This window comes from Anomaloglossus baeobatrachus, chromosome 5, assembly GCF_048569485.1.
Source record: "Anomaloglossus baeobatrachus isolate aAnoBae1 chromosome 5, aAnoBae1.hap1, whole genome shotgun sequence".
Lineage (NCBI taxonomy): Eukaryota > Metazoa > Chordata > Amphibia > Anura > Aromobatidae > Anomaloglossus > Anomaloglossus baeobatrachus.
This window is the reverse complement of record NC_134357.1, coordinates 501,213,009-501,237,332: the sequence shown is the minus strand read 5'-3', so window position 1 is coordinate 501,237,332 and position 24,324 is coordinate 501,213,009. Positions and strand designations below refer to the sequence as shown.

The following is a 24,324-nucleotide window of genomic DNA, read 5'->3' as shown; positions in this document are numbered from 1 at the left end:
TTCAACATTCTAGTGGTTCTGAGATTGTTTTTTTTTTCGTGACACATTGTACTTCATGTAAGTGGTAAATTTAGGTCGATATGATTTGCATTTCTGAAAATAATGGAAATTTGATGAAATTTTTGAATTTTTATGCCTGTAAAACAAGACATTCATATCACTAAAATAATCAACAACTAACACTTCCAACACATCTATTTTACATCAGCATTATTTCATTTTATTTTCTTAGAAATATAGAAAGGTTAAAGGGTACTTTACACGCTGCGATATCGATATCGCTAGTGAGTGTACCTGCCCCCGTCGGTTGTGCGATATGGGCAAATCGCTGCCCATGGTGCACAACATCACTTACACCCGTCACACGGACTTATCTTCCCCGCGACGTCGCTCTGGCCGGGAAACCGCCTCCTTTTTAAGGGGGGCGGTTCATGCGGCGTCACAGCGACGTCAGATGGCAGCCGTCCAATAGAAGCGGAGGGGCGGAGATGAGCGGGCGGAAGATCCCGCCCACCTCCTTCATTCCTCATTGCCGGTGGATGCAGGTAAGGAGATGTTCGTCGTTCCTGCGGTGTCACACATAGCGATGTGTGGTGCCGCAGGAACGACGAACATCATCGTACCTGCAGCAGCAACGATATTATTAAAAGGAGCGATGTGTCAACGATCAACGATTTTTGACGTTTTTCCGATCGTTCATCGTCACTCCTTGGTGTCACACGCTGCAATGACGCTAACGGCGCCGGATGTGCGTCACTAACGACGTGACCCCGACGATATATTGTTAGCGATGTCGCAGCGTGTAAAGCACCCTTAACAGTTTAGCATCAATTTTTTTATTTTTTTCAACAAATTTTATAAATCCTATTTTATTTGGGACCACGTCACATTTGAAGTGACATGTAGGGGCATAAATGTCAAAACATGCCCAAAAGTGACCAAATTTTAAAAACTGCACCCTTCAAGGTATTCAGAACCATATTTAGGAAGTTTGTTAACCCTTCAGGTACTTTCCAGGAATTAAAACAAGGGCAGGTTTCTCTGCGGTGCTGACAGTTCCAGTCATAGTCCACAATATGAAGATAGAAAGGGTTTTTTTATTGTTTACACCAGAGGTCCCCAACCTTTCTGACCTTGAGAGCCACATTTAGATCTGAAAAAGGGTCGGTAGCCACATTCAGCTCTGAGAGAGGGTCTCGAGCTACATCCAGCTCCTGGACCCCTCATAGTAGTGATACTTACAGTCCCCATTACTGGTGTGACAGCAAAAGCTTTTCCACAGAGATAACACCGAGGCACTATACCTAGTTCCAGGAGTACCAACCATACTCCCCTTTCTGATCTGCTGTTCTATGTGGGGCTACTCAAAAAAGTCCCCATCTGGAGACTTGCTCTTCATAGCTGTTTGCTAGATCTGGTGCTAGTGTACTAAATCTGAAGACCACCACGAGCCACACATGATGGGCCAGTGAACCACATGTGGCTCCCGAGCCACAGGTTGGGGACCCCTGGTCTACATGTTTTAAAGTCCTAATGACTTTTTCCTTAGGACACCAGATGTACAAAAAAAAACTGGTACAAATGCATGAAAATACAAGAGATATTCAAATAAAGCCAGAACAGTGGGACGGAGGGTAAGTCACATGAGAGGTAAAAGGTTAATAGTGTACTTCTACAATAAAGTTTGTTGTACAAAAAAAAGGGTTTTGGGGTTTTTTTTTGCTTAGCAAAGAATGTTATTAAACATTTTGGATATCCTTCCACAAGCTTCTCACAATAGTTAGTAGGAATTTGGGCCCATTCATCCTGACAGAACTGCAGTATCTGAGCCATGTTTGTAGGTCTCCTTGCTCACACCTGCCTTTTCAATTCTACTTGCCGTGTTTGGAGGAAGAAGAATAATGAGTACAACCCCAAAAACAGTGGCCCAACTATGAAGCATTGTGGTGGAAACATCATACTTTGGGGGTGGTTTTCTGCAAAGGAGACAGGATAACTGCATTGTATTAAAGAGATGATGGATAGGGTCATGCATCGCAAGATTTTGGCCAACAACCTCCTTCCATCAGTAAGAGAATTGAAGATGGGTTGTGGCTGGGTCTTCCAGAATGACAATGACCACAAACACACAGCAAAGACAACTAAAGAGTGGCCTTGCAAGAAGAATTCTTTCTGGGAAGAAAACTTGCAAAATTGACAGTGAATCAAATAGTTATTTTGCCCACTGTGTGTATATTTCTCTCTTGTATGTGGTACTATTCAGTGACTGTGGTGGTAATATGTGGTCTGGTCATGGTGTGGCAGTAGGTAGACAAAGAGGGACAGACTAGCCCCTAAAATGAGCATTATGATGATGCTCCGTTTCAGAAAGGGGGCAAAAGCTGAGACAGTGATTACAACTCTGCCCCCGCTCTGAGGACTCTTTCAGCATCCCAGTGTGCACTTGGATTCTCAAGCGAATCATCATGAGACAGGAAATAGAAAAAAAAAATAGTAGTTAAATAGTGTAGCTACGGAAAGGCAGAGAATTTTTATTACAAGTATAATAGAAAATGGCTTAGATTGCAGCATCAAATAAACAGGGATTTAAATGAAATGTAGTTTTGCCTTTGGACCAACCCTTTAAGAATATTGGTCTGGAGAATAACGGTTTAATCACAATTTATAAAAGTTAGTTAAAGGGGTTGTCCGACATAAACTCAAAAATTTTTGGTAAGCTAATCTGTGCTGTATTGTCATATAAAACACCCCTACATTGTTATTTTTTGTTTTCTAACTTTTGTTCCTCTTGAATTCACCCTTTATTCTCTGCAGCGCTCTGTTTACATTCAGCTCCAGCAAACTGACCACTTCCTGTGCTAAACCTCCCAGTCAGAGCTGGCACCGCCCGGCCTCAGTGTCCAGGCTCGCCCCCTGCCTGCCCTCACTGTCCAGCCCCGCCCTCTGCCCGCCCCCTGCACACACATTCCATGTCAGTATTCTTCCCCAGCACCTGACCTGGTATCACTACAGCATTGCAAATAACAGCCCCACATCGGGCTCTGCACCCCACACCACATCGGGCTCTGCACCCCACACCACATCGGGCTCTGCACCCCACACGCACATATGTTTCTGCACCGCACACGCACATATGACTCTGCACCGCACACGCACATCGGACTCTGCACCGCACACGCACATCGGACTGCACCGCACACGCACATATGGCTCTGCACCGCACATCGGACTCTGCACCGCACAAGCACATCGGACTCTGCACCGCACACGCACATCGGACTCTGCACCGCACACGCACATCGGACTCTGCACCGCACACGCACATCGGACTCTGCACCGCACACGCACACATATGGCTCTGTACCGCACACATATGGCTCTGAACCGCACACGCACACACGCACATCAGGCTCTGCACCACACACATGCACATACACACACAGCGCTCTGTACCGACCCCCTACCCCCATAGGGAACACATGTAGGGAATACATACTCACCCATCCTCGGTCCCCGCCGCTCCTGCACGTTCGTCCGCTGTCTGTGCTCTGGACATATCAGCACAGTAGTGACGTCACCGCTGTCCTGATCTGTCAGACACAGACAGCAGGACAGTGATGAGAAGCAGTGCTGCGCTCCCTCTCATCAGCGCTTTCAAATGTACCGGCATCTGTGATGCCGGTACATTTGAATGTACGATCCTGAGCAGGGGCCCGGTGCTGGCGCTGCCACCACGGCAGGCGCCACCAGGCCCCTCCCCCAGGTCACGGACCCCACAGCAGTGCAGGGGGAGGTTGCGGGGAGAGTAAGGGGTGTGGGGGAATGTGTGGGAAGGTGCAGGGAAGGGAGGCGGGGCTCATCGCACTGAAGCTGCCCAGCAGGGAGGCGACATGCTGTTCCAGATTTGCATGTCAACATGGTCCTGCCCATGTTGACATGAAATGACCGGAAGCAGCAAAATCGCGGCAGGAGCGGTCACATGACCACTCTGAGCCGGGGGAGAGGGGCTGACAGCAGGGCAGGTAAGTGGTCTCTATCTACTTACCTGCCCCAATGTAGCCCAATAGGGTAATAATGAAAAAGAGTCAAAAGAAGCCGGATAACCCCTTTAATTGTCTCCTGACACATAGGAGTTTGTTGAAACATCAGAGAACTGCTCTGTGCACATCATACACACACAACTCTGCTACATCCACACTGTCCATCCCTCCTGACCCCACACATGAACTTCCCCTCATCCAGCACAGCAGAGTCCTGCACACACTGAGGAGCTGATCATGTGACCCCTGACTCCTCCCCTCCATGTGACATCATCACAGGTCCTGTAAGCACAGAGCAGCCATATATCCAGTGTGGGGCTCTGCAGGAGGAGGTATGTGGAGATTCCCCATTACTGGGCGCATTAACCCCCTCAGTGCTGAGCCCATGATAAATCTGTGTGTGATTATAGTTGGATTGTGTGTTATACCGGGGGCAGGACGGGGCCAGGACTGGATGTAGTGATCATGTGAAGCCGGTAACAGCTCCGGAGATTTCTTACATGGGATCTTTCTGATGTTACATCGGCATCTTCTCCCCATTCAGGTCCCTACAATATCGGATCCTCTCAGATCTTCTGTATAAGAGAATTCTCCTGACTGACCCATCAAGGATGGATAGGGACAGGGACAAGATGGCGGAGAGGATATTACACCTCACCCTAGAGATCCTCTTCCGGCTTACTGGAGAGGTGAGAGATTCTGATGACGTCACATTACATCATTCTTATCTATGGGAATAACAGATGGACAGAACTGGAGAGGTGAGGACTCTGGAAATGTCTGTAGTGAGGTTTATTAATGTGTCTCTCCATAACCAGGATTACACAGTAGTGAAGAAGACCTCTAGTGAGCGCTGTCAGGACCCTGTGTCTGAGGGATGGGGAAGACCCCTGAGCCCAATCACGGGGCCTCCACCTCACCCCCTGATACATGAGGACATCAATGACCAGAAGATCCTAGAACTCACCTACAAGATGATTGAGCTGCTGACTGGAGAGGTGACACTGCTGGGAATGCTGGGACATTATACAGTAACGCTATGAAGGGATCGGGGGATGACGGTATCATTGTATGTGTCAGGTTCCTATAAGGTGTCAGGATGTCACCATCTATTTCTCCATGGAGGAGTGGGAGTATTTAGAAGGACACAAAGATCTGTACAAGGACGTCATGATGGAAGTTCCCCAGCCCCTCACATCACCAGGTAATAGACAGGACTAAATACACACGGCCTATAATTATCTGTATGTAAAGAATGAATTCACTCCTTGTGTGTGTTTCCTACAGTTCTATCCAGTGAGAGGACAACACCAGAGAGATGTCCCCGTCCTCTTCTTCCACAGGACTGTAAACAAGAAAATCCAGATGTTCCTCAGGATGATCAGGTAGATGGAGAGAAGGTGTCATGAAATCTCCCTATGATGTGTAGACGGCTGTGAAGATTTAGTGCTCCGTTTTGTTTTATCCACCAGTATTATACACTGAATATTACTGGTGGATATAGTCAATGTATTACAGACACCGTCACTTTTATGACTATAACTTTCCTGAATAGAAATTATACGAGTGACCACTGAGCGCAGAATAAATTGAAGTAATCAGTTTTCAGTGTGACTTCACATTAGAATGGGAAACTTGGACAATCTAAACAACTTTGAATGAGGCTAGGGTCATTCATAGTTGGTAGTGTCAGGACCTGTATTTCAGGTTGAGATTTATATACACAGTGGTAATGGGAGTGAACAGAGTATGTTGTGGTTGAGGAAAAACATCTAATGAAAGGGCATCGTGTAGATGTAAATAACAATAAACTTTCAAGAATTGTTCTGAAGAACAGGTGATGTACAGTCAATGAATTGGTATAAGATTAGAAAATTGAAGTGATATGAACATTTAAGTCTGTTGGAGGTGGACTAAGGGGTACTTTGCACACTACGACATTGCATGCTGATGTTGCGATGTCGAGCGTGATATCTTGTGATAGCTGCCGTAGCAAAAATTATCGCTACGGCAGCTTCACATGCACTCGCCTGCCCTGCGACGTCGCTCTGGCCGGCGAACCGCCTCCTTCCTAAGGGGGCGGGTCGTGCGGCGTCACAGCGACGTCACACGGCAGGCGGCCAATAGAAGCTGAGGGGCGGAGATGAGCGGGACGTAAACATCCCGCCCACCTCCTTCCTTCCTCATTGCAGCCGGGACACAGGTAAGGCGATGTTCCTCGCTCCTGCGACTTCATACACAGCGATGTGTGCTGCCGCAGGAACGTGGAACAACATCGTAACATCGGTCCTTCCAAAATTATGGAAATGACCGATGCTACACCGATCATACGATTTCGACGCTTATGCGCTCGTTAATCGTAGTAAAAATGATTCACATACTCCGATGTCGACAGCGACACTGGATGTGCGTCACTTTCGATTTGACCCCACCGACATCGCACCTGCGATGTCGTAGTGTGCAAAGTACCCCTAATAATCTGGGAATGTTTTCCTGGCACATCCTGGGTCCTCTGATACCTGTGGATGGATGGTCGGACAAAAGAGGTTACCTAAGCATTTTGGCCTATCAAATTCATCTCTTCATGACAGCTGCTTACTGTGTTAAAAAGACAATGCCACATGGTTCTGCTAAAAACAATCCTTTCTTTACAGCATATATTCCTGCTGATTGATTTTAACTCTAAGGAAAGCCAATAACAATAAAAACCTGAGGTTCTGATGTCTACGGAGGTCCAACAAGCTACTGGATAGTTTTTTTTATAATAATGTGACCATTCAGTGTATGGTTTATGCTTGGTGGAGATGTCAGGATAAAGCTGATCATAGACATTAGATGTTGTGTGGACCTTCTCCCTATTTTCCAGTTATGGAGACTGCTGGTTAGAATCAGGACCTGACAGGTTAGATTACACGCGACTTCTCCATCTCTCTGTGACTTTTACATTATTTGTTTCAGGGTGAAGATCTGACCCATATTAATACTACAGGGACATATGGCAGGGGTGATGAGGGGTGTAAAGAGGAGATTCCTACAGATAACTGCACAGGTATGTAATGGCCACTTAATACAAAGAAGTCACAGAATATTCAACCACTTGCTGGTACAATTGTACAGAGCTGGTTAGGCAGGAAATTTTGGCAAAGAAATGTGAATGCTGCTGGGTTGGATGGCAAAAGAGAGCTACGTTTACACAATAGTCTATCCAGTCAGAGTAAATGCATGGCAGTCTCCAGAGAGTCAGGTAATGGAACATGAATTTCTTCTGGATCTGACAGGTTTCGAAGAAATTGACTTCAGATGCCAGAATCATTCCACTGTGAATTCACCATCTGAACTCCGAGTAATAAACTCCCACTAAGTGTCCAACCTGATACAATGATAGAATTTTACTTTCTCCACTTTGATCTATCTATCTATCTATCTATCTATCTATCTATCTATCTCTCTATCTCTCTATCTCTCTATCTATCTATCTATCCCTCTATCTATCCCTCTATCTATCTATCTATCCCTCTATATATCTATCTATCCCTCTATCTATCTATCCCTCTATCTATCTATCTATCTATCCCTCTATATATCTATCTGTCTATCCCTCTATCTATCTATCCCTCTATCTATCTATCTATCTATCTATCTATCTATCTATCTATCACTATCATCCCCTTCCTGACATCCTATGTACATGTATGGATGCCTGGAGTGTATCTATAGAGCAAGCTTAGAAGCTAAGCCTGCTCCTTATACTGTGGATGCCTGCTGTGTTGTACAGCCAGTGCCTGCCTGTGATAATGAGCAGCTGTGCTGAATAATAATAATTATTATTATTTTTACAATTCAGAGGGGACATGTACAGACGATATCAGACATTACAGAGTAACACAATTCAACAGTTATCAAGAGGAGTGAGAGTCCTGCTCTTAAGCTTACAATCTATGAAGAAATAGGGGAGACACAAAAGGTAGATAGTAAAAAGTTCTTATATTGTATGGTCCGGCATCAGTTTAATAAATGGGATATTTAAATAATGCTGCATGTGCACAAGTACAGATACAGAGGGCTATTAAGTGCATGGAGGATGTGTAAACAGATGATACAAGGGATGAGATTTTGAAGAAATTTTTATAAGGACTAAAGAAATGCATTTTTAGGGCATGCTTAAAACTGTGGGTATTGGGAGTAATTCCAATTGTTCTCGGTAGTGCATTCCAAAGACTTTGTGCAGTTCTCGAGAAGTCTTGGAGACAAAAGGGAAATGTTCTTATTATTGAAGATTTTAGTCTTGGGAAATTTGCAGAATGGAGGGCACAGATAGGGTGATAGACAGAGATGAGGGAGATGTAGGACGGTGCGGAAGTATGAAGAGCTTTGTGGGTTAGAGTGATAAGTTTATAATGGACTCTGTAGCGGATGGGTAACCAGTGCAATGACTGGCACAGGGTGGAGGCATCACTGTAGTGGTTGGAAACGAATATGATCCTGGCTGCTACATTCAGGATGGATTGGAGAGGGGGGAGTTTAGTAAGAGGGAGACTGATTAGCAGAGAGTTGCAATAGTCCAGACAAGAATGAATAAGAGTGACAGTAAGATTTTTTGCAAAGTCAACGGTAAGAAAAGGTTGAATTCTAGAGATGTTTTTGAGGTGGAGATGACTTGAACGAGCGAGTGAACGAATGTTGGGATTAAAAGAGAGATCTGAGTCAAATGTAACCCCAAGACAGTGGGCATGCTGCTGGGGAGTAATTGTAGAACTACACACAGAAATGGTAATATTGGGCTTGGGAAGATTGGGGGAGGGAGGAAACATGAGGAGTTCAGTTTTTGACAGATTCAGTTTTAGATAGAGGAAGGGCATGATGCTAGAGACAGCGGACACAGAATCACTGGTATTTTGTAATATTGTAGGGGTGATGTCAGTAGTCTGTGTATAATTGGGTTTCATCAGCATATAGATGGTACTGAAAACCAAATCTACTGATTGCTTGTCCAATAGGGGCGGTATATAGAGAGAAAAGGAGGGGGCCTAGAACTGAACTCTGAGGAACCCCGACAGAGCGGGGAAGAGGAGCCCACAAAAGATACAATGAGGGAGAGATCAAAGAAGTAGGAGGAAAACCAAGAGAGTGGTGTCCCTAAGCCCTATAGTGGGGCCCTATAATGAGGAGGATCTGGTGATCCAAAGTGTTGAATACTGCAGAGAGATCCAGGAGCATCAGCAGGGAGTAGTGACCATTAGATTTAGCTGTTAGTTGATCATTAGAGACTTTAGTAAGAGCAGTTTCAGTAGAGTGTAAGGAGCGGAAACCGGATTGTAAAGGGTCAAGAAGAGAGTTATCTCAAAGATAGCTGATTAAATGGGTCTGGACCAAGCGTTCCAGAGTTTGGAGATGAAGGGGAAATTAGAGACAGGTCTGTAGTTATCAGTGCAGTTTTGGTCCAGGGATGTTTTTTAAATAATGTGTATGCTGGCATGTTTGAAGCAGGAGGGAACAATACCAGATGGGAGAGAAAGAGAGGTTAAATATTTTAGTTAGGAGAATGGAGAATGGTGACAGCCGGGGAAAGGGACTGAAGGAGATGTGAGGGAATAGGGTCTTTGGTGTAGGCAGGACGGTGCGAAGATTCAAGGACCCTGGTAACTTCTTCTATGACTGGTTAGAAAACAGAAAATGAGCTACTGTAGATGAAATGCAGGAGGGAAGATAATGCATAATATTAGTAGATTGGTCAAAAAATTCCTTTTGGATATGGTCAATTTTTTCTTTGAAATAACTGGTCAGATTGTCCGCGCTGAGCTTGGTGGTTGGGGCCTGCACTCTTGGAACGAGGAGGGCATGAAAAGTGTCAATCAGTCATTTTAGATTGTTGGATAGTGAAGTGATGAAGGTGTTTGAAGTAAGCTTTTCTGGAGAGGTGAAGGGCAGAGTTGTATGTTTTAAGCATCTATATATATAATTGCCTTATTCTGTCTGTCTGTCTGTCTATCTGTCTATCTGTCTGTCTGTCTGTCTGTCATGCTCCGAAATTGTGTCCTTACGGTGACACAAAGCTGATTGGCCGCTGGGCTCGCCATGGCCCCGCCCCCCCACACGGATTGGCCTCTCGCCCCGGCTCTCTGCAGGCCCCTCCCCCTCACGCAATGCACGCTCGCTGTGGCCCAACTGACACGGGGCTCCGATTCCCAGGTGAGTACACACACATCAGATCACACTCACTCTCACACTCACTCTCACACATCACATCCACACACTCACAACATGCTGGGATATCGCTTGCTTCTACACCGGCTCCGTCAGGATCCCGGCAGCGCCAGACATAACCTTGCGATGCTGGGATCTTAACGGAGGCCGTGAAAGCTGGTAACCATTATACACATCGGGTAACTAAGGTCCCTTAGTTACCCGATGTGTATCATAGTTACCAGTGTACACCGGCTCACACTCACACACACATCACATCGCATCCACACATCAAGGTCCTGCAGCTGCAGAACATACATAACATAACAGCACACACACACAAATCAGATCACACTCACACATACACACATCACATCGCATCCACATACTCACAACATCCTGGGATATCGCTTGCTTCTCGGCAGCGATACTGTGCTGTTGTGAGCTTCCAGGACCTGCCGGGAGGATCACATGGCCAGAAGCATGTGATATCCCCGGATGTTGTGAGTATCAGCGCGTATGTGCAATATGGTCAGTGTCTGTGTGTGTGAGTGTATGCGATCGGGTGTGTGTGTGAGTGGATGCGATCGGTTGTGTGTGTGAGTGGATGCGATCGGTTGTGTGGGTGAGTGGATGCGATCGGGTGTGTGTGAGTGTATGCGATCGGGTGTGTGTGTGAGTGTATGCGATCGGGTGTGTGTGTGAGTGGATGCGATCGGTTGTGTGTGTGAGTGGATGCGATCGGTTGTGTGTGTGAGTGGATGCGATCGGTTGTGTGGGTGAGTGGATGCGATCGGTTGTGTGGGTGAGTGGATGCGATCGGGTGTGGGTGAGTGTCGGCAGAGGAGCACGGCGTGCTGGAGGAGGCTGGGAGCAGAGAGGCTGATCTTGGAGAAGGCTGGGAGGGGGGGGGCTGATGCTCAGGGAGGCTGGAAGGAGAGAGGCTGAGCAAACGTGCTCCATCCGCCATACTACGCACTCCCCATCGTGCTGCATCCGCCATGCTGCGCACTCCCAAACGTGGTCCATCCGCCATGCTGCGCACTCCCAAACGTGGTCCATCCGCCATGCTGCGCACTCCCAAACGTGGTCCATCCGCCATGCTGCGCACTCCCAAACGTGCTCCATCCGCCATGCTGCGCACTCCCAAACGTGCTCCATCCGCCATGCTGCGCACTCCCAAACGTGCTCCATCCGCCATACTGCGCACTCCCCATCGTGCACCATCCGGCATGCTGCGCACTCCTAAGCGGATGGAGCATGATGGGGGGTGCGCAGCATGGCGGATGGAGCACGTTTGGGAGTGCGCAGCATGACGGATGGAGCACGTTTGGGAGTGCGCAGCATGACGGATGGAGCATGTTTGGGAGTGCGCAGCATGCCGGATGGTGCACGATGGGGAGTGCGCAGTATGGCGGATGGAGCACGTTTGGGAGTGCGCAGTATGGCGGATGGAGCACGTTTCGGAGTGCGCAGCATGGCGGATGGAGCACGTTTGGGAGTGCGCAGCATGGCGGATGGACCACGTTTGGGAGCGCGCAGCATGGCGGATGGAGCACGTTTGGGAGTGCGCAGCATGGCGGATGGAGCACGTTTGGGAGTGCGCAGCATGGCGGATGGAGCACGTTTGGGAGTGCGCAGCATGGCGGATGGAGCACGTTTGGGAGTGCGCAGCATGCCGGATGGTGCACGATGGGGAGTGCGCAGTATGGCGGATGGAGCACGTTTGGGAGTGCGCAGCATGGCGGATGGAGCACGTTTGGGAGTGCGCAGCATGGCGGATGGACCACGTTTGGGAGTGCGCAGCATGGCGGATGGAGCACGTTTGGGAGTGCGCAGCATGGCGGATGGAGCACGTTTGGGAGTGCGCAGCATGGCGGGTGGAGCACGTTTGGGAGTGCGCAGCATGGCGGATGGAGCATGATAGGGGGTGCGCAGCATGGCGGATGGAGCACGTTTGGGAGTGCGCAGCATGGCGGATGGAGCACGTTTGGGAGTGTGCAGCATGGCGGATAGAGCACGATGGGGAGTGCGCAGCATGGCGGATGGAGCACGTTTGGGAGTGCGCAGCATGGGGGATGCAGCACGATGGGGAGTGCGCAGTATGGCGGATGGAGCACGTTTGGGAGTGCGCAGCATGGCGGATGGACCACGTTTGGGAGTGCGCAGCATGGCGGATGGAGCACGTTTGGGAGTGCGCAGCATGGGGGATGCAGCACGATGGGGGGTGCGCAGCATGGGGGATGGAGCACGATGGGAGGTGCACACCTCCCCCCAACACACACACACACGCGCACTGCACAACACACACACACTAGGAATCACAAACAACGCCCTACACAGACACCCACACACACAGGCAACGCTGCACACACAAATATACGCACATACTGCACAACACACACATTGCTCAAAACATACCTCCCCCCAAAACACACCACACACACACAAACCGCACAACACACACACACACACAACGCTACAGACACACAGCGCTCCACAAACAACGCAACACACGCAACACACATACAACACCGCTCTCACCCCCCGCGACACTCAGAACATGTACAGCGCCCTACACAAACACTTGGTAACTACACACAACAACATCTATATATATAACAAAAATCATACATGAACTACACAATACGTAAATTCTAGAATACCCGATGCGTAGAATCGGGCCACCTTCTAGTAAACATATAATGGCTGAAATCTTCAGCCAGATTAGATTTTCTCCAGACGTTCGGCACTCCTGGAGCAGCGTTGGAGAAAACGTGTTTACAGTGTGTGCCAGGGTTGCCGCTGTTTAACAATTTAGAAGCCACTGTCAACCTGACAACAGTATGTCAATGGTTCCAATTGGAGCGGGGCATTTTGAGTCACCTGTCTTCCTCAATACACACTCTTGGGGTGTCGATGGGTTGCTAAAGCCTCGGGTGCCTACTGAAAGTCATCATTACTACCATTTTGGTCCTTACAGTCTATGTCTGGGCATAAGAGAAGAATGATTTTCTATATATAGCGAAAATAATCATTTAATCACAGGTACATGTTCTTATGGAGAATATATTAATAAATGTAATTAAGTATAGAATTAAATATTTTTATTCTAAATCACTCCCTTTTCCTCAAATAATTAAAAAAGTAATTATTACAATGTCCATAAAAATTAGATCTTTCAACATACCTATATGAAAGAGCTGTAAAGTTGGAAACTATCAACAGCTGCCATTTTTCCTTTACCACATGTCTTTAATAAAATGCAATAAAAAGAGTTTAAAACTTTGGTAGCTTTCACAAATTGGTGCCAATACGATCTAAAATAATCACCATTTATAAAGTAGGCTCTCATACAGCTCTATCAAAGGAAAAATAAAATGCTACAAGTTTCAAAAAAAGTTGACACAAGCTGATTTCTTCAATGTTCTGAATATTTTTTAAAACCACTAAAATATAAGACACGCTTTTTAAGGTTGATATAGCCATATCTGGACTGGCCTTAAAACCCATGTGTCACGCTGGTGACCATGATGTGACTGGATAGGGACCCCTAAACTGGCCCTTAGACTAGGTAGGACCCTGAGTTGACCCTCAACCCAGAGGTACACTCGATGGTAGTGAAGTCTGGGCCCCCAGCATGTCCCTATCGCCTGTCCAAGACCCTGATGTAACACCCTCCACACCCACCACCCAAGGATCGGGCAGGGACAGTAGTCACAAAACCCCACCGACAAACAACACAGACTGGGGGGACAACAAAACTCACGTACCCCGAAAACAAACACCAGGGGGATATAAGAAAGTGTATAGGGGTAAATAAGGTAAGGAGAAGATAACTAAACAACAAGGTACAGCCACACCAAACAACTGAAGACGACAGTAGTTGCAGCAACAGCGGTGGCAGCAAACTCCTTTCTGCTCAAGACTAAGGTCCAGAATGAATTTTGAGTAACCAGCACCCGCTGGTGGGAGCAGAGGGTATTTATCCAGGTTGGGAGTGGTTATCAGAGGAAATACCTGAACTGGGGTAATGAGCTTGCTACTAGCAAGAAAAATGACATTAACCTCATGCATGCCAAAAGGAAAGGTATCACAAATACAAGATTATAATTTTGTTTCTCTCATTGAGAGCAAGCAATCATTTGCCAAAAGGAAAAAAAAAACATTTAATGTGTAGAGTCTCAGATGGTAATAAGAGACTCAGAGCCTTAGCCTGTCAAAGGGAGACGACTATGTTCTGAGGTTCTTTTTACTATCCACTGAATACCGTATCAGAAAACTAGAGGTTTTTTTTGTAACATTTCACCCTGCTTGGAATTTTGTTCCCAGTTTTTCAGCACATTTTATGATAAGCGAAAGGTATCAAACAAAACTATAACTCACCTTACAAAAACACCCCCGTACTTCTATGTCTATGGAAATATAACGTTCAACTCTTTCAAAACGGGGAAAATACAATAAAAATGGAAAAATAAAAATGGGCCTTGTTAGGCCTAAGACACACGGCATGAAAATCGGAGCGAAACAATGCATTCCACTCGGACCAATATTACCTTATGTGCCAGCACCCATGAGCGATTATTTTCTCGGCCCTAATCTGTCTGAGAAAACAATCGCAGCATGCTGAGATTGTAATCTGAGACTTTTTCTCTCGCACCCATTCAAGTCTATGGGGCGAGAGAAAGATCGCATTGCACTCGCTGGTACACCGGTGTACCGCGAGTGCAGGGCGAGAATGGCAATAGCCGGCTACGGAGGAGAGAGGGAGATAAATTCCTCCCTCTCCTCCTCCGTACTGGCCCGCCCCTCCTCAGCGCTGGCCCGCCCCTCCTCAGTGCCGGCCCACTCCCTGCAGCTGAGATCCGATTGCATGATCGTACCTCAGTCACAGTGACACTCGCATGACACTCGGCTCTTGCTGTGCTGCCAGCGTGAACCGAGTGTCATGCGAGGATCGCATTAGTCCCCGTCTGGCCCCGGCCTTAGGAAGAGGCTAATCATTACCAGAGATGACAACTCTGCAGACTCATGAGGAAGAAAAAAATGCCTATATCTGAGGATCCTCCGGCAATGAAGAAATACTAAGTCTAACATCTTTTTGTTCAGAGCCAGAGGACAGGACCCGAAATACCCTTAACAACATTGACAGGAAAGCACAAGTGTATTGCTAGTCTCCAGAAAACCGATAAGATAAATTTACCTTGACTTCAGGTGCAGGCGTTGGTGCTAAAGCTGCAGTATAAAAGTAAACTTAAAAAGTCTAAATGTGTTTGGTCATTTCATGCTCCTGCTCAGAGAATCCATGAAATTGATCCGCGACACATTGCATATGATCCACCTTAATGTTATCGGCCAATTAGCATTTTTTATTATGCTTCCAATTAAAGGGACCCTGTCACCAGATTTTTACCTATTAAACTAAAAGAATCACCTTCTGCAGTTCCTGAGCTGCATTCTATGAAGGTGCACCTTGGCTCTGACTCCTCTTCCAAACCCCAAAAATAACTGTATAAAACTTGGCCCTTAGGTATGCTAATTCCCTTGGTTGGCCAGATGGGCGGGCTCATTTTCTGCTCCTTTATCCCCTCCTGCCGCTGATCGCCGTCCTCCTTCCTTGATTGACGAGATGACGCCCTCAGTCATCCTTTTCGGCGCATTTTCAAATCTCCCACCTGTGCAGTTAGGTCTGCTTGCGCAGGCGCAGTTCGCTCTGCCATATCGCGGGCAGAGCAGAAAATATAGCTGCCCTAGTACGCGCCGGTGAGTCTAATGCGCAGGCGCAACATTATGGGCGGGTAAGAGCATGGCGCTGGTGAGGTCTGCGCTGTGCATGACCTCACCAGCGCCATGCTCGTACCCGCCCATAGTTTTGCGCCTGCACATTTAGCTCACCGGCGCGAGCGAGGGCAGCTGTTTTCTGTTCTGCCCACGATATGGCAGAGCGAACTGCGCCTGCGCGAGCAGACCTAACTGCACAGACACGAGATTTGAAAATGCGACAAGGAGGATGACTGAGGGCGTCATCTGGTCAATCAAGGAAGGAGGACGGAGATCAGCAGCAGGAGGGGGAAAGGAGCAGAAAATGAGCACGTCCATCTGGCCAACCAAGGTAATTAGCATACCTAAGGGCCAAGTTTTATAAAGTTATTTTTGGGGTCTGGAAGGGGAGTCAGGACCAAGGTGCACCTTCATAGCATGCAGCCCAGGAGCTTCAGAAGGAGAGAATTTTAGTTTAATAGGTAAAAATCTGGTGACAAGTTCCCTTTAAGGTAAGAAAAAGCGCAGCGAGCTCAGTGCAGACCAAAACGGACAGTGGATAGGGCTCTCTGGTATTCAAACCTTAACAGGAATTTGGGCATCATTGCAAGGAGTCCCCTGCTAACTTAAAGAATTAGTCACTTACTGATAGTGTGTCGCCCCGGGATAAGGGGTACTCAGATCCGGGCCACGGGGTCACTTCTGTGGGTATCACGGTGGCGTGACCCGGTCTGTGATCCTAGGCTCCACAGTAAGAAGGGGATTAGGTAAGGGAGATTGTCCGTGACGCCCCCCGTGGTGTGTGGTGAGGTAACGGAGCACCGCCGCTGCCGGTTAATGGATCCCGGGGATGGTGGTGGGCAGCAAGGTGGTGATTTCCCTCCACGGGTAGAGTGTTGTTGTCCCGGGACCCCGGTGAGGTGGTGCAGGGAGGAGATGGAGACGGTCTGAGAGCTCTGCGTCCGGTTGGACCGGGGATGTTGTTACTCACAGTTCGCTTTGCACGAAAATTCACACAGAGTCAGGAATTAACCAGAAACTGCCGCAGTCCGCAGCCTTCGATACGGAGGGTGTTAGTGTCCCACACACGGTGCAGCAGCCACTGTTCTTTCCCTGCAGCCAGGTGCCTCTTTCTCCACTCTTTCTCTTTCTCCTCAGCCGGGAACGGGGAGTCCACTCCCCTGCAGTGATCCGGGTCACCCCTGGTACCGACTGGCCGCTATCCTGCCCCGGCTACCTCTGGCCCCTTCCTCACTAACAGCCTGTCTCGGCCCTTTTGAAGCACGCTTCTGTAGCAGCCCGGGAGCTACAACTCCAGGCTCCTCTCCTCTCTCTCTCCACACACTCTGCTCCAGCCCCTCCCCTCCTGCTCTGTTTTGCTCTCACACTGGGGGAGGTGGTTTGTCCTGCTGCACTGGTGTGGGATCAGGTTACCAAGGCGGATTAACTCTTTCTGTAACAACCTGGCTTTTCCAGGGCGTCACACACCCCCTTGGTAAAACACAGCCCGTCCTTGGGATGTCTGGGCACCAACATTTATTGAACTGGAAAAAAGGAAAAATCAACACATTACAATCATAGATCTTCCCACATCGGGAGGTACGTTTTCTTAAACTCTAAATATCCTGCCACCCCCCCCCACCTGCTGTGCAGATGGCCTCCTCCTGAACCTGAGGACGCCGAACAGGGGTGACAGTCCATAAAACAGTCAACTTTAAACTTGCGGGTAGCCGTCCATGCTCCGCTACCACTGCTGCTGCTGCCGCCACTCCTAGTACGGGGCACGGGTTCCGTGCTCTGCCTCCTGCTCAGGAGCCAGGCCCACTCGGATGCCCTCGGTGCCGGCTACAACTGGCCTCGCTATCTGCCGAGGGCCCCATCGCTCAGTGGCCTGCCCCTCCTCTTTGCAGGTGCACTCTGGCTGCTCCACAGCCGGGACGGGGTACCTGGGAGCGGCTGGCGCCGCATCTAGGGCACACTTCCGGTCTAGTGTCGTCTGTCGTAGCCGGGCGGACTGCCGGGGCCGGCGCCATCACCGTTGCGGCCGGGCGGACTGTCGGAGCCGACGTCATCACCGCTGCGGCCGGGCGGACTGCCGGAGCCGGGTGAGATGTCGTCGGGGTTGCGGCTACTGCTTCTCCAGGAACGGCATTAGGCAAAGTCCTGGCGTCCCTGCCTTTTCAGTTCTGGTCACATGAACTGCAGTTCCTCCCTACTGCTTCCCCTTGGTACTCGGGAGCAGTCCTTCTAGCAACTTTTTAAAGTTTTCCTTTCGCTTCCGGTCCTCTGGAGCTTCGCTTCCGCCCACGTTTTCAGGGGGCGGAGCCTCTTTTTCGCACCCGCTGCTCGGGGAAGAAGGCGCCAAGCTGTTGTTTTTGGCGCCTAAAATGGCGGCTAAAATGGCAAACTTCGGGATTTCTCCTCAGCGGGACGCCACTGACGGACGGGACAAGGCGCACTTCCACCGGTAAGTGGATGGGTTCGATCCTGTTCATGACGCCAAATGTGTCGCCCCGGGATAAGGGGCACTCAGATCCGGGCCACGGGGTCACTTCTGTGGGTATCACGGTGGCGTGACCCGGTCTGTGATTCCAAGCTCCACAGTAAGAAGGGGATTAGGTAAGGGAGATTGTCCGTGACGCCACCCGTGGTGTGCGGTGAGGTAACGGAGCACCGCCACTGCCGGTTAATGGATCCCGGGGATGGTGGTGGGCAGCAAGGTGGTGATTTCCCTCCACGGGTAGGGTGTTGTTGTCCCGGGACCCCGGTGAGGTGGTGCAGGGAGGAGATGGAGACGGTCTGAGAGCTGTGCGTCCAGTTGGACCGAGGGATGTTGTTACTCACAGTTCGCTTTGCACGAAAATTCACACAGAGTCAGGAATTAACCAGAAACTGCCGGAGTCTGCAGCCTTCGGTACGGAGGGTGTTAGTGTCCCACACATGGTGCAGCAGCCACTGTTCTTTCCCTGCAGCCAGGTGCCTCTTTCTCCACTCTTTCTCTTTGTCCTCAGCCGGGAACGGGGAGTCCACTCCCCTGCAGTGATCCGGGTCACCCCTGGTACCGGCGGGCCGCTACCCTGCCCCGGCTACCTCTGGCCCCTTCCTCACTAACAGCCTGTCTCGGCCCTTTTGGAGCACGCTTTTGTAGCAGCCCGGGAGCTACAACTCCGGGCTCCTCTCCTCTCTCTCTCTCCACACACTCTGCTCCAGCCCCGCCCCTCCTGCTCTGTTTTGCTCTCACACTGGGGGAGGTGGTTTGTCCTGCTGCACTGGTGTGGGATCAGGTTACCAAGGAGGATTAACTCTTTCTGTGACAACCTGGCTTTGCCAGGGCGTCACAATAGCATTCACATTATGAGTATAACTAGGTCAAAAGATACTTAGATCATACCCTGAAGTCTAAGCAGGGAATGAAACAGGAAGCAAGCCAAGGTCAGTTGAAAGCACTACGCCAGGTCTGGAATGGTGCTTTAAATGTAAGGCCCCTGCGTCCAGTATTATACTCAACCTTCAGCGTTTGCATGCTTTTTCGGCGCCATTCCGGTCCTACTAGACCATTTGTGACTATGGCTTCTGACTGGCCAGAAGTCTAAAGTTATGTCATAAGCCCTCAGTAAAAGTCTATGAGAGCAAGTACAAGGCTTTCATAAATTTGTATTGATTTGTGACCTCCGATACACTCCATGAAATACTGAAGCTGCCGGAAGGTCACTAATCGCTGGAGACCAACAGGAGTAGTGGTCAAAGGATGAAGCTGTCTGAGGGTCAATAGGAGACAGGGGTCAGAGGTCTTAGATTTAAAGCACCACTCCAGCAGTGCAATAAAAAAAATATTCTGGAGTGGTGCTTTAAGCTATGGTACAACGTCTTATTTAGTTGAAAATAAAATGTTACTACAAATTGTACAGTATTTATATTTTAAGTTAGAAATGTTCTAAAATATTTGTGATTTTAAATAATAACAATGGTTTCATTTTTGGCAGATGACTGTACGAGGGGCTTAGAGGAACATATAATTTTTTCAGGCATTGAAGCAGATGATTATAGTGTCACATCAGATACAAATGAAGAGCATGCCATTATCCATGATGTACCTCCAGTCCTACACAGCAAAGATCTATCATGTGATACTTTTCAACAGTTTCTTTCTACTGATTCATCACAGACTTTTAAGCAAATTAAAATGAACAGAAGGGATGGTAAACATGATGAAGCTCAAAAACAAAACAAGCCCTTTTTATGTTCACATTGTGGGAAATATTTTAATCAAAAATCAAGTCTTGTTACACATCTGAGAAATCACACAGGGGAGAAGCCATTTTCATGTTTAGAATGTGGGAAATGTTTTAATCAAAAAATAAGTCTCGTTACACATCTTAGAAATCACACAGGGGAGAAGCCATTTTCATGTTCAGAATGTGGTAAATGTTTTAATCAAAAACCAAGCCTTGTTACACATTTGAGAATTCACACAGGGGAGAAGCCATTTTCTTGTTTAAAATGTGGGAAATGTTTTACAGACAAATCAACTCTTGTTAGACATCAGAGAATTCACACAGAAGAAAAGTTATTTTCATGTCCAGAATGTGGAAAATGGTTTTCTCAGAAATCTGATTTTGCTAAACATCAGAAAACTCATGCAGGGAAGAAGCCATTTTCATGCCCAGAGTGTGGAAAAAATTTTAATGAGAAAAAATATCTTGTTACGCATTTGAGAAGTCATACAGGGGAAAATGCATTTTCATGTTCAGAATGTGGGAAATATTTTCCCAAGAAATCAAATCTTGTTACGCATCAGAGAATTCACACAGGGGAGAAGCCATTTTCATGTTTCAAATGTGGGAAATGTTTTAATCAGAAACCACATCTTGTTACACATTTAAGAATTCACACAGATGAGAAGCAATTTTCATGTTCAGAATGTGGGAACTGTTTTACAGAGAAATCAACTCTTATTAGACATCAGAGAATTCACACAGGACAGACGTTATTTTCATGTCCAGAATGTGGGAAATGTTTTGTACAGATTTCAAAACTTATTATACATCAGAGAATTCACACAGGGGATACACCATTTTCATGTTTAGAATGTGGGAAATTTTTTAATCAGAAATCACATCTTATTACACATCAAAGAAATCACACAGGGGAGAAGCCATTTTCATGTTCGGAATGTGAGAAATGTTTTACAGTCAAATCAACTCTTGTTAGACATCAGCGAATTCACAAAAAGTAGAACCTATTTTTATATCTAAAATGTGTGAAATGTTCTCAGAAATCTGATGCTTGTAAACATCAGAAAACAGGAAAATAGCCATTTTGAAATTCAGAGTTTGGTACATTTTTATGAGAGGACAAATCTTGTTAAACATTTGAAAATTCATACAGGACAATAATTTTTCATCTTCAGAATGTGCAAAATATTTTCCAAAGAAAGCAAATCTTGTTACACATCATAGAAGTCACACAGGGGAGAAGCCATTTTCATGCCCCCAATGTGGGAAATATTATGCAGCTAAATCAAATCTTCTAAGACATCAGATTATTCACACTAAATTTAAAACCTTTTCATGTTTAGAGTGAGGGAAATGTTTTAACGAAAAATCTTTTTTTTTTTTTTTTACACATCAGAGAACATTTCTTTGTTATTAACAAATATTACAAGGTACAAAAATCAAAAGGGTAAAGTCATATGTGGTAAAAGAGAAATAAAAAGCAATTTAAAAGCAACCTCTAAGCTCCCATAGGCCCTCAAACCACTACCATGTATTTATTGCTACCTTTATATCCTTTCTAATAGGTTAATTTTACTGTGTTAATAATTTTTGCTAAAAATTGTTTTTAAAACTGTAGTAGTGGTGATATGCTAGTTAGTGGATGACCATGCAGGGGGACATTGTTTTCACCTGTTATCATGCCCCTGTGCGTTTGAGTAACATAACTTGCAATAGTGGCACCACTGTTGACTCTCTGTAAATCTCTGCCACCCTGGCAATGTGCAGTAACCTGGTTTAAGTACTGCGGCTTAATTGGCAACACTGCACTTGCCCAGAGAGGCCGCAATGGTGCAAGACTTAGCCAACTGTGACCGCTGACTTTCTGGGCAAATGCAATATGCCTTTGAAGTCGAAATGCATACGCTTGGCTTACTGCGCATTGTCAAGGAAGCAGGGATTTGGAAAGAGCCAGCGGTGATGATGCTCTCACAAATTATGTCCGTATGCTCACAGGGATGTGATGACATGATTAGTAAGATGACTAGTTTGGGGGAAAAAAAGCCCCCACAACTAGTCACCCATGAAGTAGAGTATAATCACTGAAGTTATATTAGAAAAATAATTTTTGGAATATGCAGAAATCAGTAAGACAAGACAATGGGCTTATTAGAAAGGGTATACTATTGGGAGTTTGGGGACCTTAGGGAAGCTGACAGGTTCCTCCTAATGCACTAAATGATGATTAAGAAATATCTACAAATATCAATAAACATCTGTTGTCAAAAAACTCCAAAAAGAATTAAATAATTTACCTATATGCTGAATGGGCACCTCGTTAGAGACACCCATTTAGTATTGTTTGGCCTTATGAACTTCAGAAATTTGGCAAGAATTGAAATGCAGGGATGTTGACCAATGGAAACAGGATTGCTTTTCACAGATGCTGAAAATATGGGACCACTACTGTTACGGGGGCTGTCTGATATCCCTTTGATTTTTATAATCAGACAGTCAGGGTCCACCGTGCAAAGTCTCTGCTGCAGACTATGGCAGAGGATAAGGGCTATCTTGTACTACGGAAGCAGTACTGACACTGATACGTCTCAGTGACACTAGAGCCAATCACGGCGTGTACTGTTAAAGTCACAGCGACTACCGTATTTAGCATTAACGTAAAGGGGATAGGTTAATGAGTGAGGAAGAGTATATAAGTGTGCCGCTGTAAATAGTAGTAGCACAAGTGCAGAGTGCAATACCTCTGTTAAACTCACAGAGGCATATAGTTAGGAAATAAAGCAATTCCTCCCTTACTCGAAGGGTGTGTGGTATAGTCTCTGTTAATGATCACAGAGACAAAAGCAGTGAGTGTGAAATGGCACCTACCTAGGTCCGTTCGTCTAGTGGTGCCAGGAGACGGACAGCAGCTTAAGCCGCACAAAGCTCCTACCTGCTTTCGCTCCACTAGTGTGCGAGGACACGAACCACTAGATATGGCACCTGCCTAGGTCCGCTCTACTAGTGGTGCAAAAGAGACGGACAGCAGCACAAGCCACACAAAGCTCCTACCTATGTTCGCTCCCCTAGTGTGCGAAGATACGAACAACTGCCTGACGCAGTATCAGGAATTTTACCCTAGCGGCAACGTCCACCTACGAGTAGAAACACAAGGCCCAGCCGGATTATGTGCCTCAGGCACCTGCCTATGTCCGCTCCACTAAGATGTAAGGATACGGACCACAGCCGAAGCTGTAATGTACAAGAACGCTACACTGCCGGTAGCGCTCACCTAGCATAGAGAGATGCCTAGAGGGACGTGCACAGAGCGTCTACTCTCATGCATGAACCTAGAGGACTGAGCGCCGGGCGGCGTGCGTCCGGGTCTTATATAGACTCTGTGCCTCATCCAAGATGGAGGACACCAGAGCCAATCCGCTGCCAGAACAACAGCAATGACGCCATGCTGGCCTATCACCGAGCAAAGCGTCACAAGCACATGACCAGCGACCAATCGGCATAGAAGGTGTCAGAGACATGTGACCACGTGTCACAAGCACATGACCAGCGGCCAATCAGCTTAGAAGGTGTCAGAGACATGTGACCTCGTGTCAGCGATGATGTCACCCGCACATGTGCAATGGCTCCAAGATAGGACTTAGGCTCCAGCGCTTGCACATGTGCAGTAGCAAGATATCCGAACATAGTCTCCAGAGCCACAGCAACCATAACAACTACATAGTGGAGTCACCAATGGCACCAGCACTGGTAATTACTCTTGTAGCCGATTTGTGCTAAGGAACAGTGAATTATGAACTGGTTTTATACTTCAGGACCATAGCCTCGTATTGGCAGTTTACATCCATTACCCTGAAGAAAAAAAAAGAACATGTCTCTGTGAGTTTTGCACGAACATGCAAACAGCCTTATAGACTACAATGATTACATGTAACCATGAAGAACACTGATAGAACATGTTTATGCAACATGGAAGTCTCAATGAGGCCTAAGAACTATATTTGCATATAAATAATTTGAGGGGTGAGATCAGTGGAGCAACTTAATGCCGATGGGCACAGGTGCAACATTTGGACCTGTACTTCCTCCCTGCATGTTTCTCAGATGTATGG

At 47.2% G+C, this 24,324-nt stretch overlaps 1 protein-coding gene across 1 annotated transcript; it reads left to right on the top strand.

Annotated features, from left to right (window-relative positions):
* Positions 1-924: 924 nt before the first annotated feature.
* Positions 925-23,724, top strand: LOC142312832 (uncharacterized). The gene is made up of 4 exons (XM_075351817.1): positions 925-1,006; positions 5,328-5,425; positions 6,999-7,089; positions 19,967-23,724. Exons 1-4 carry the CDS (start codon positions 925-927, stop codon positions 21,217-21,219), a joined length of 1,524 nt encoding a protein of 507 aa, XP_075207932.1. The 3' UTR covers positions 21,220-23,724.
* The last annotated feature ends 600 nt before the right edge of the window (positions 23,725-24,324 follow it).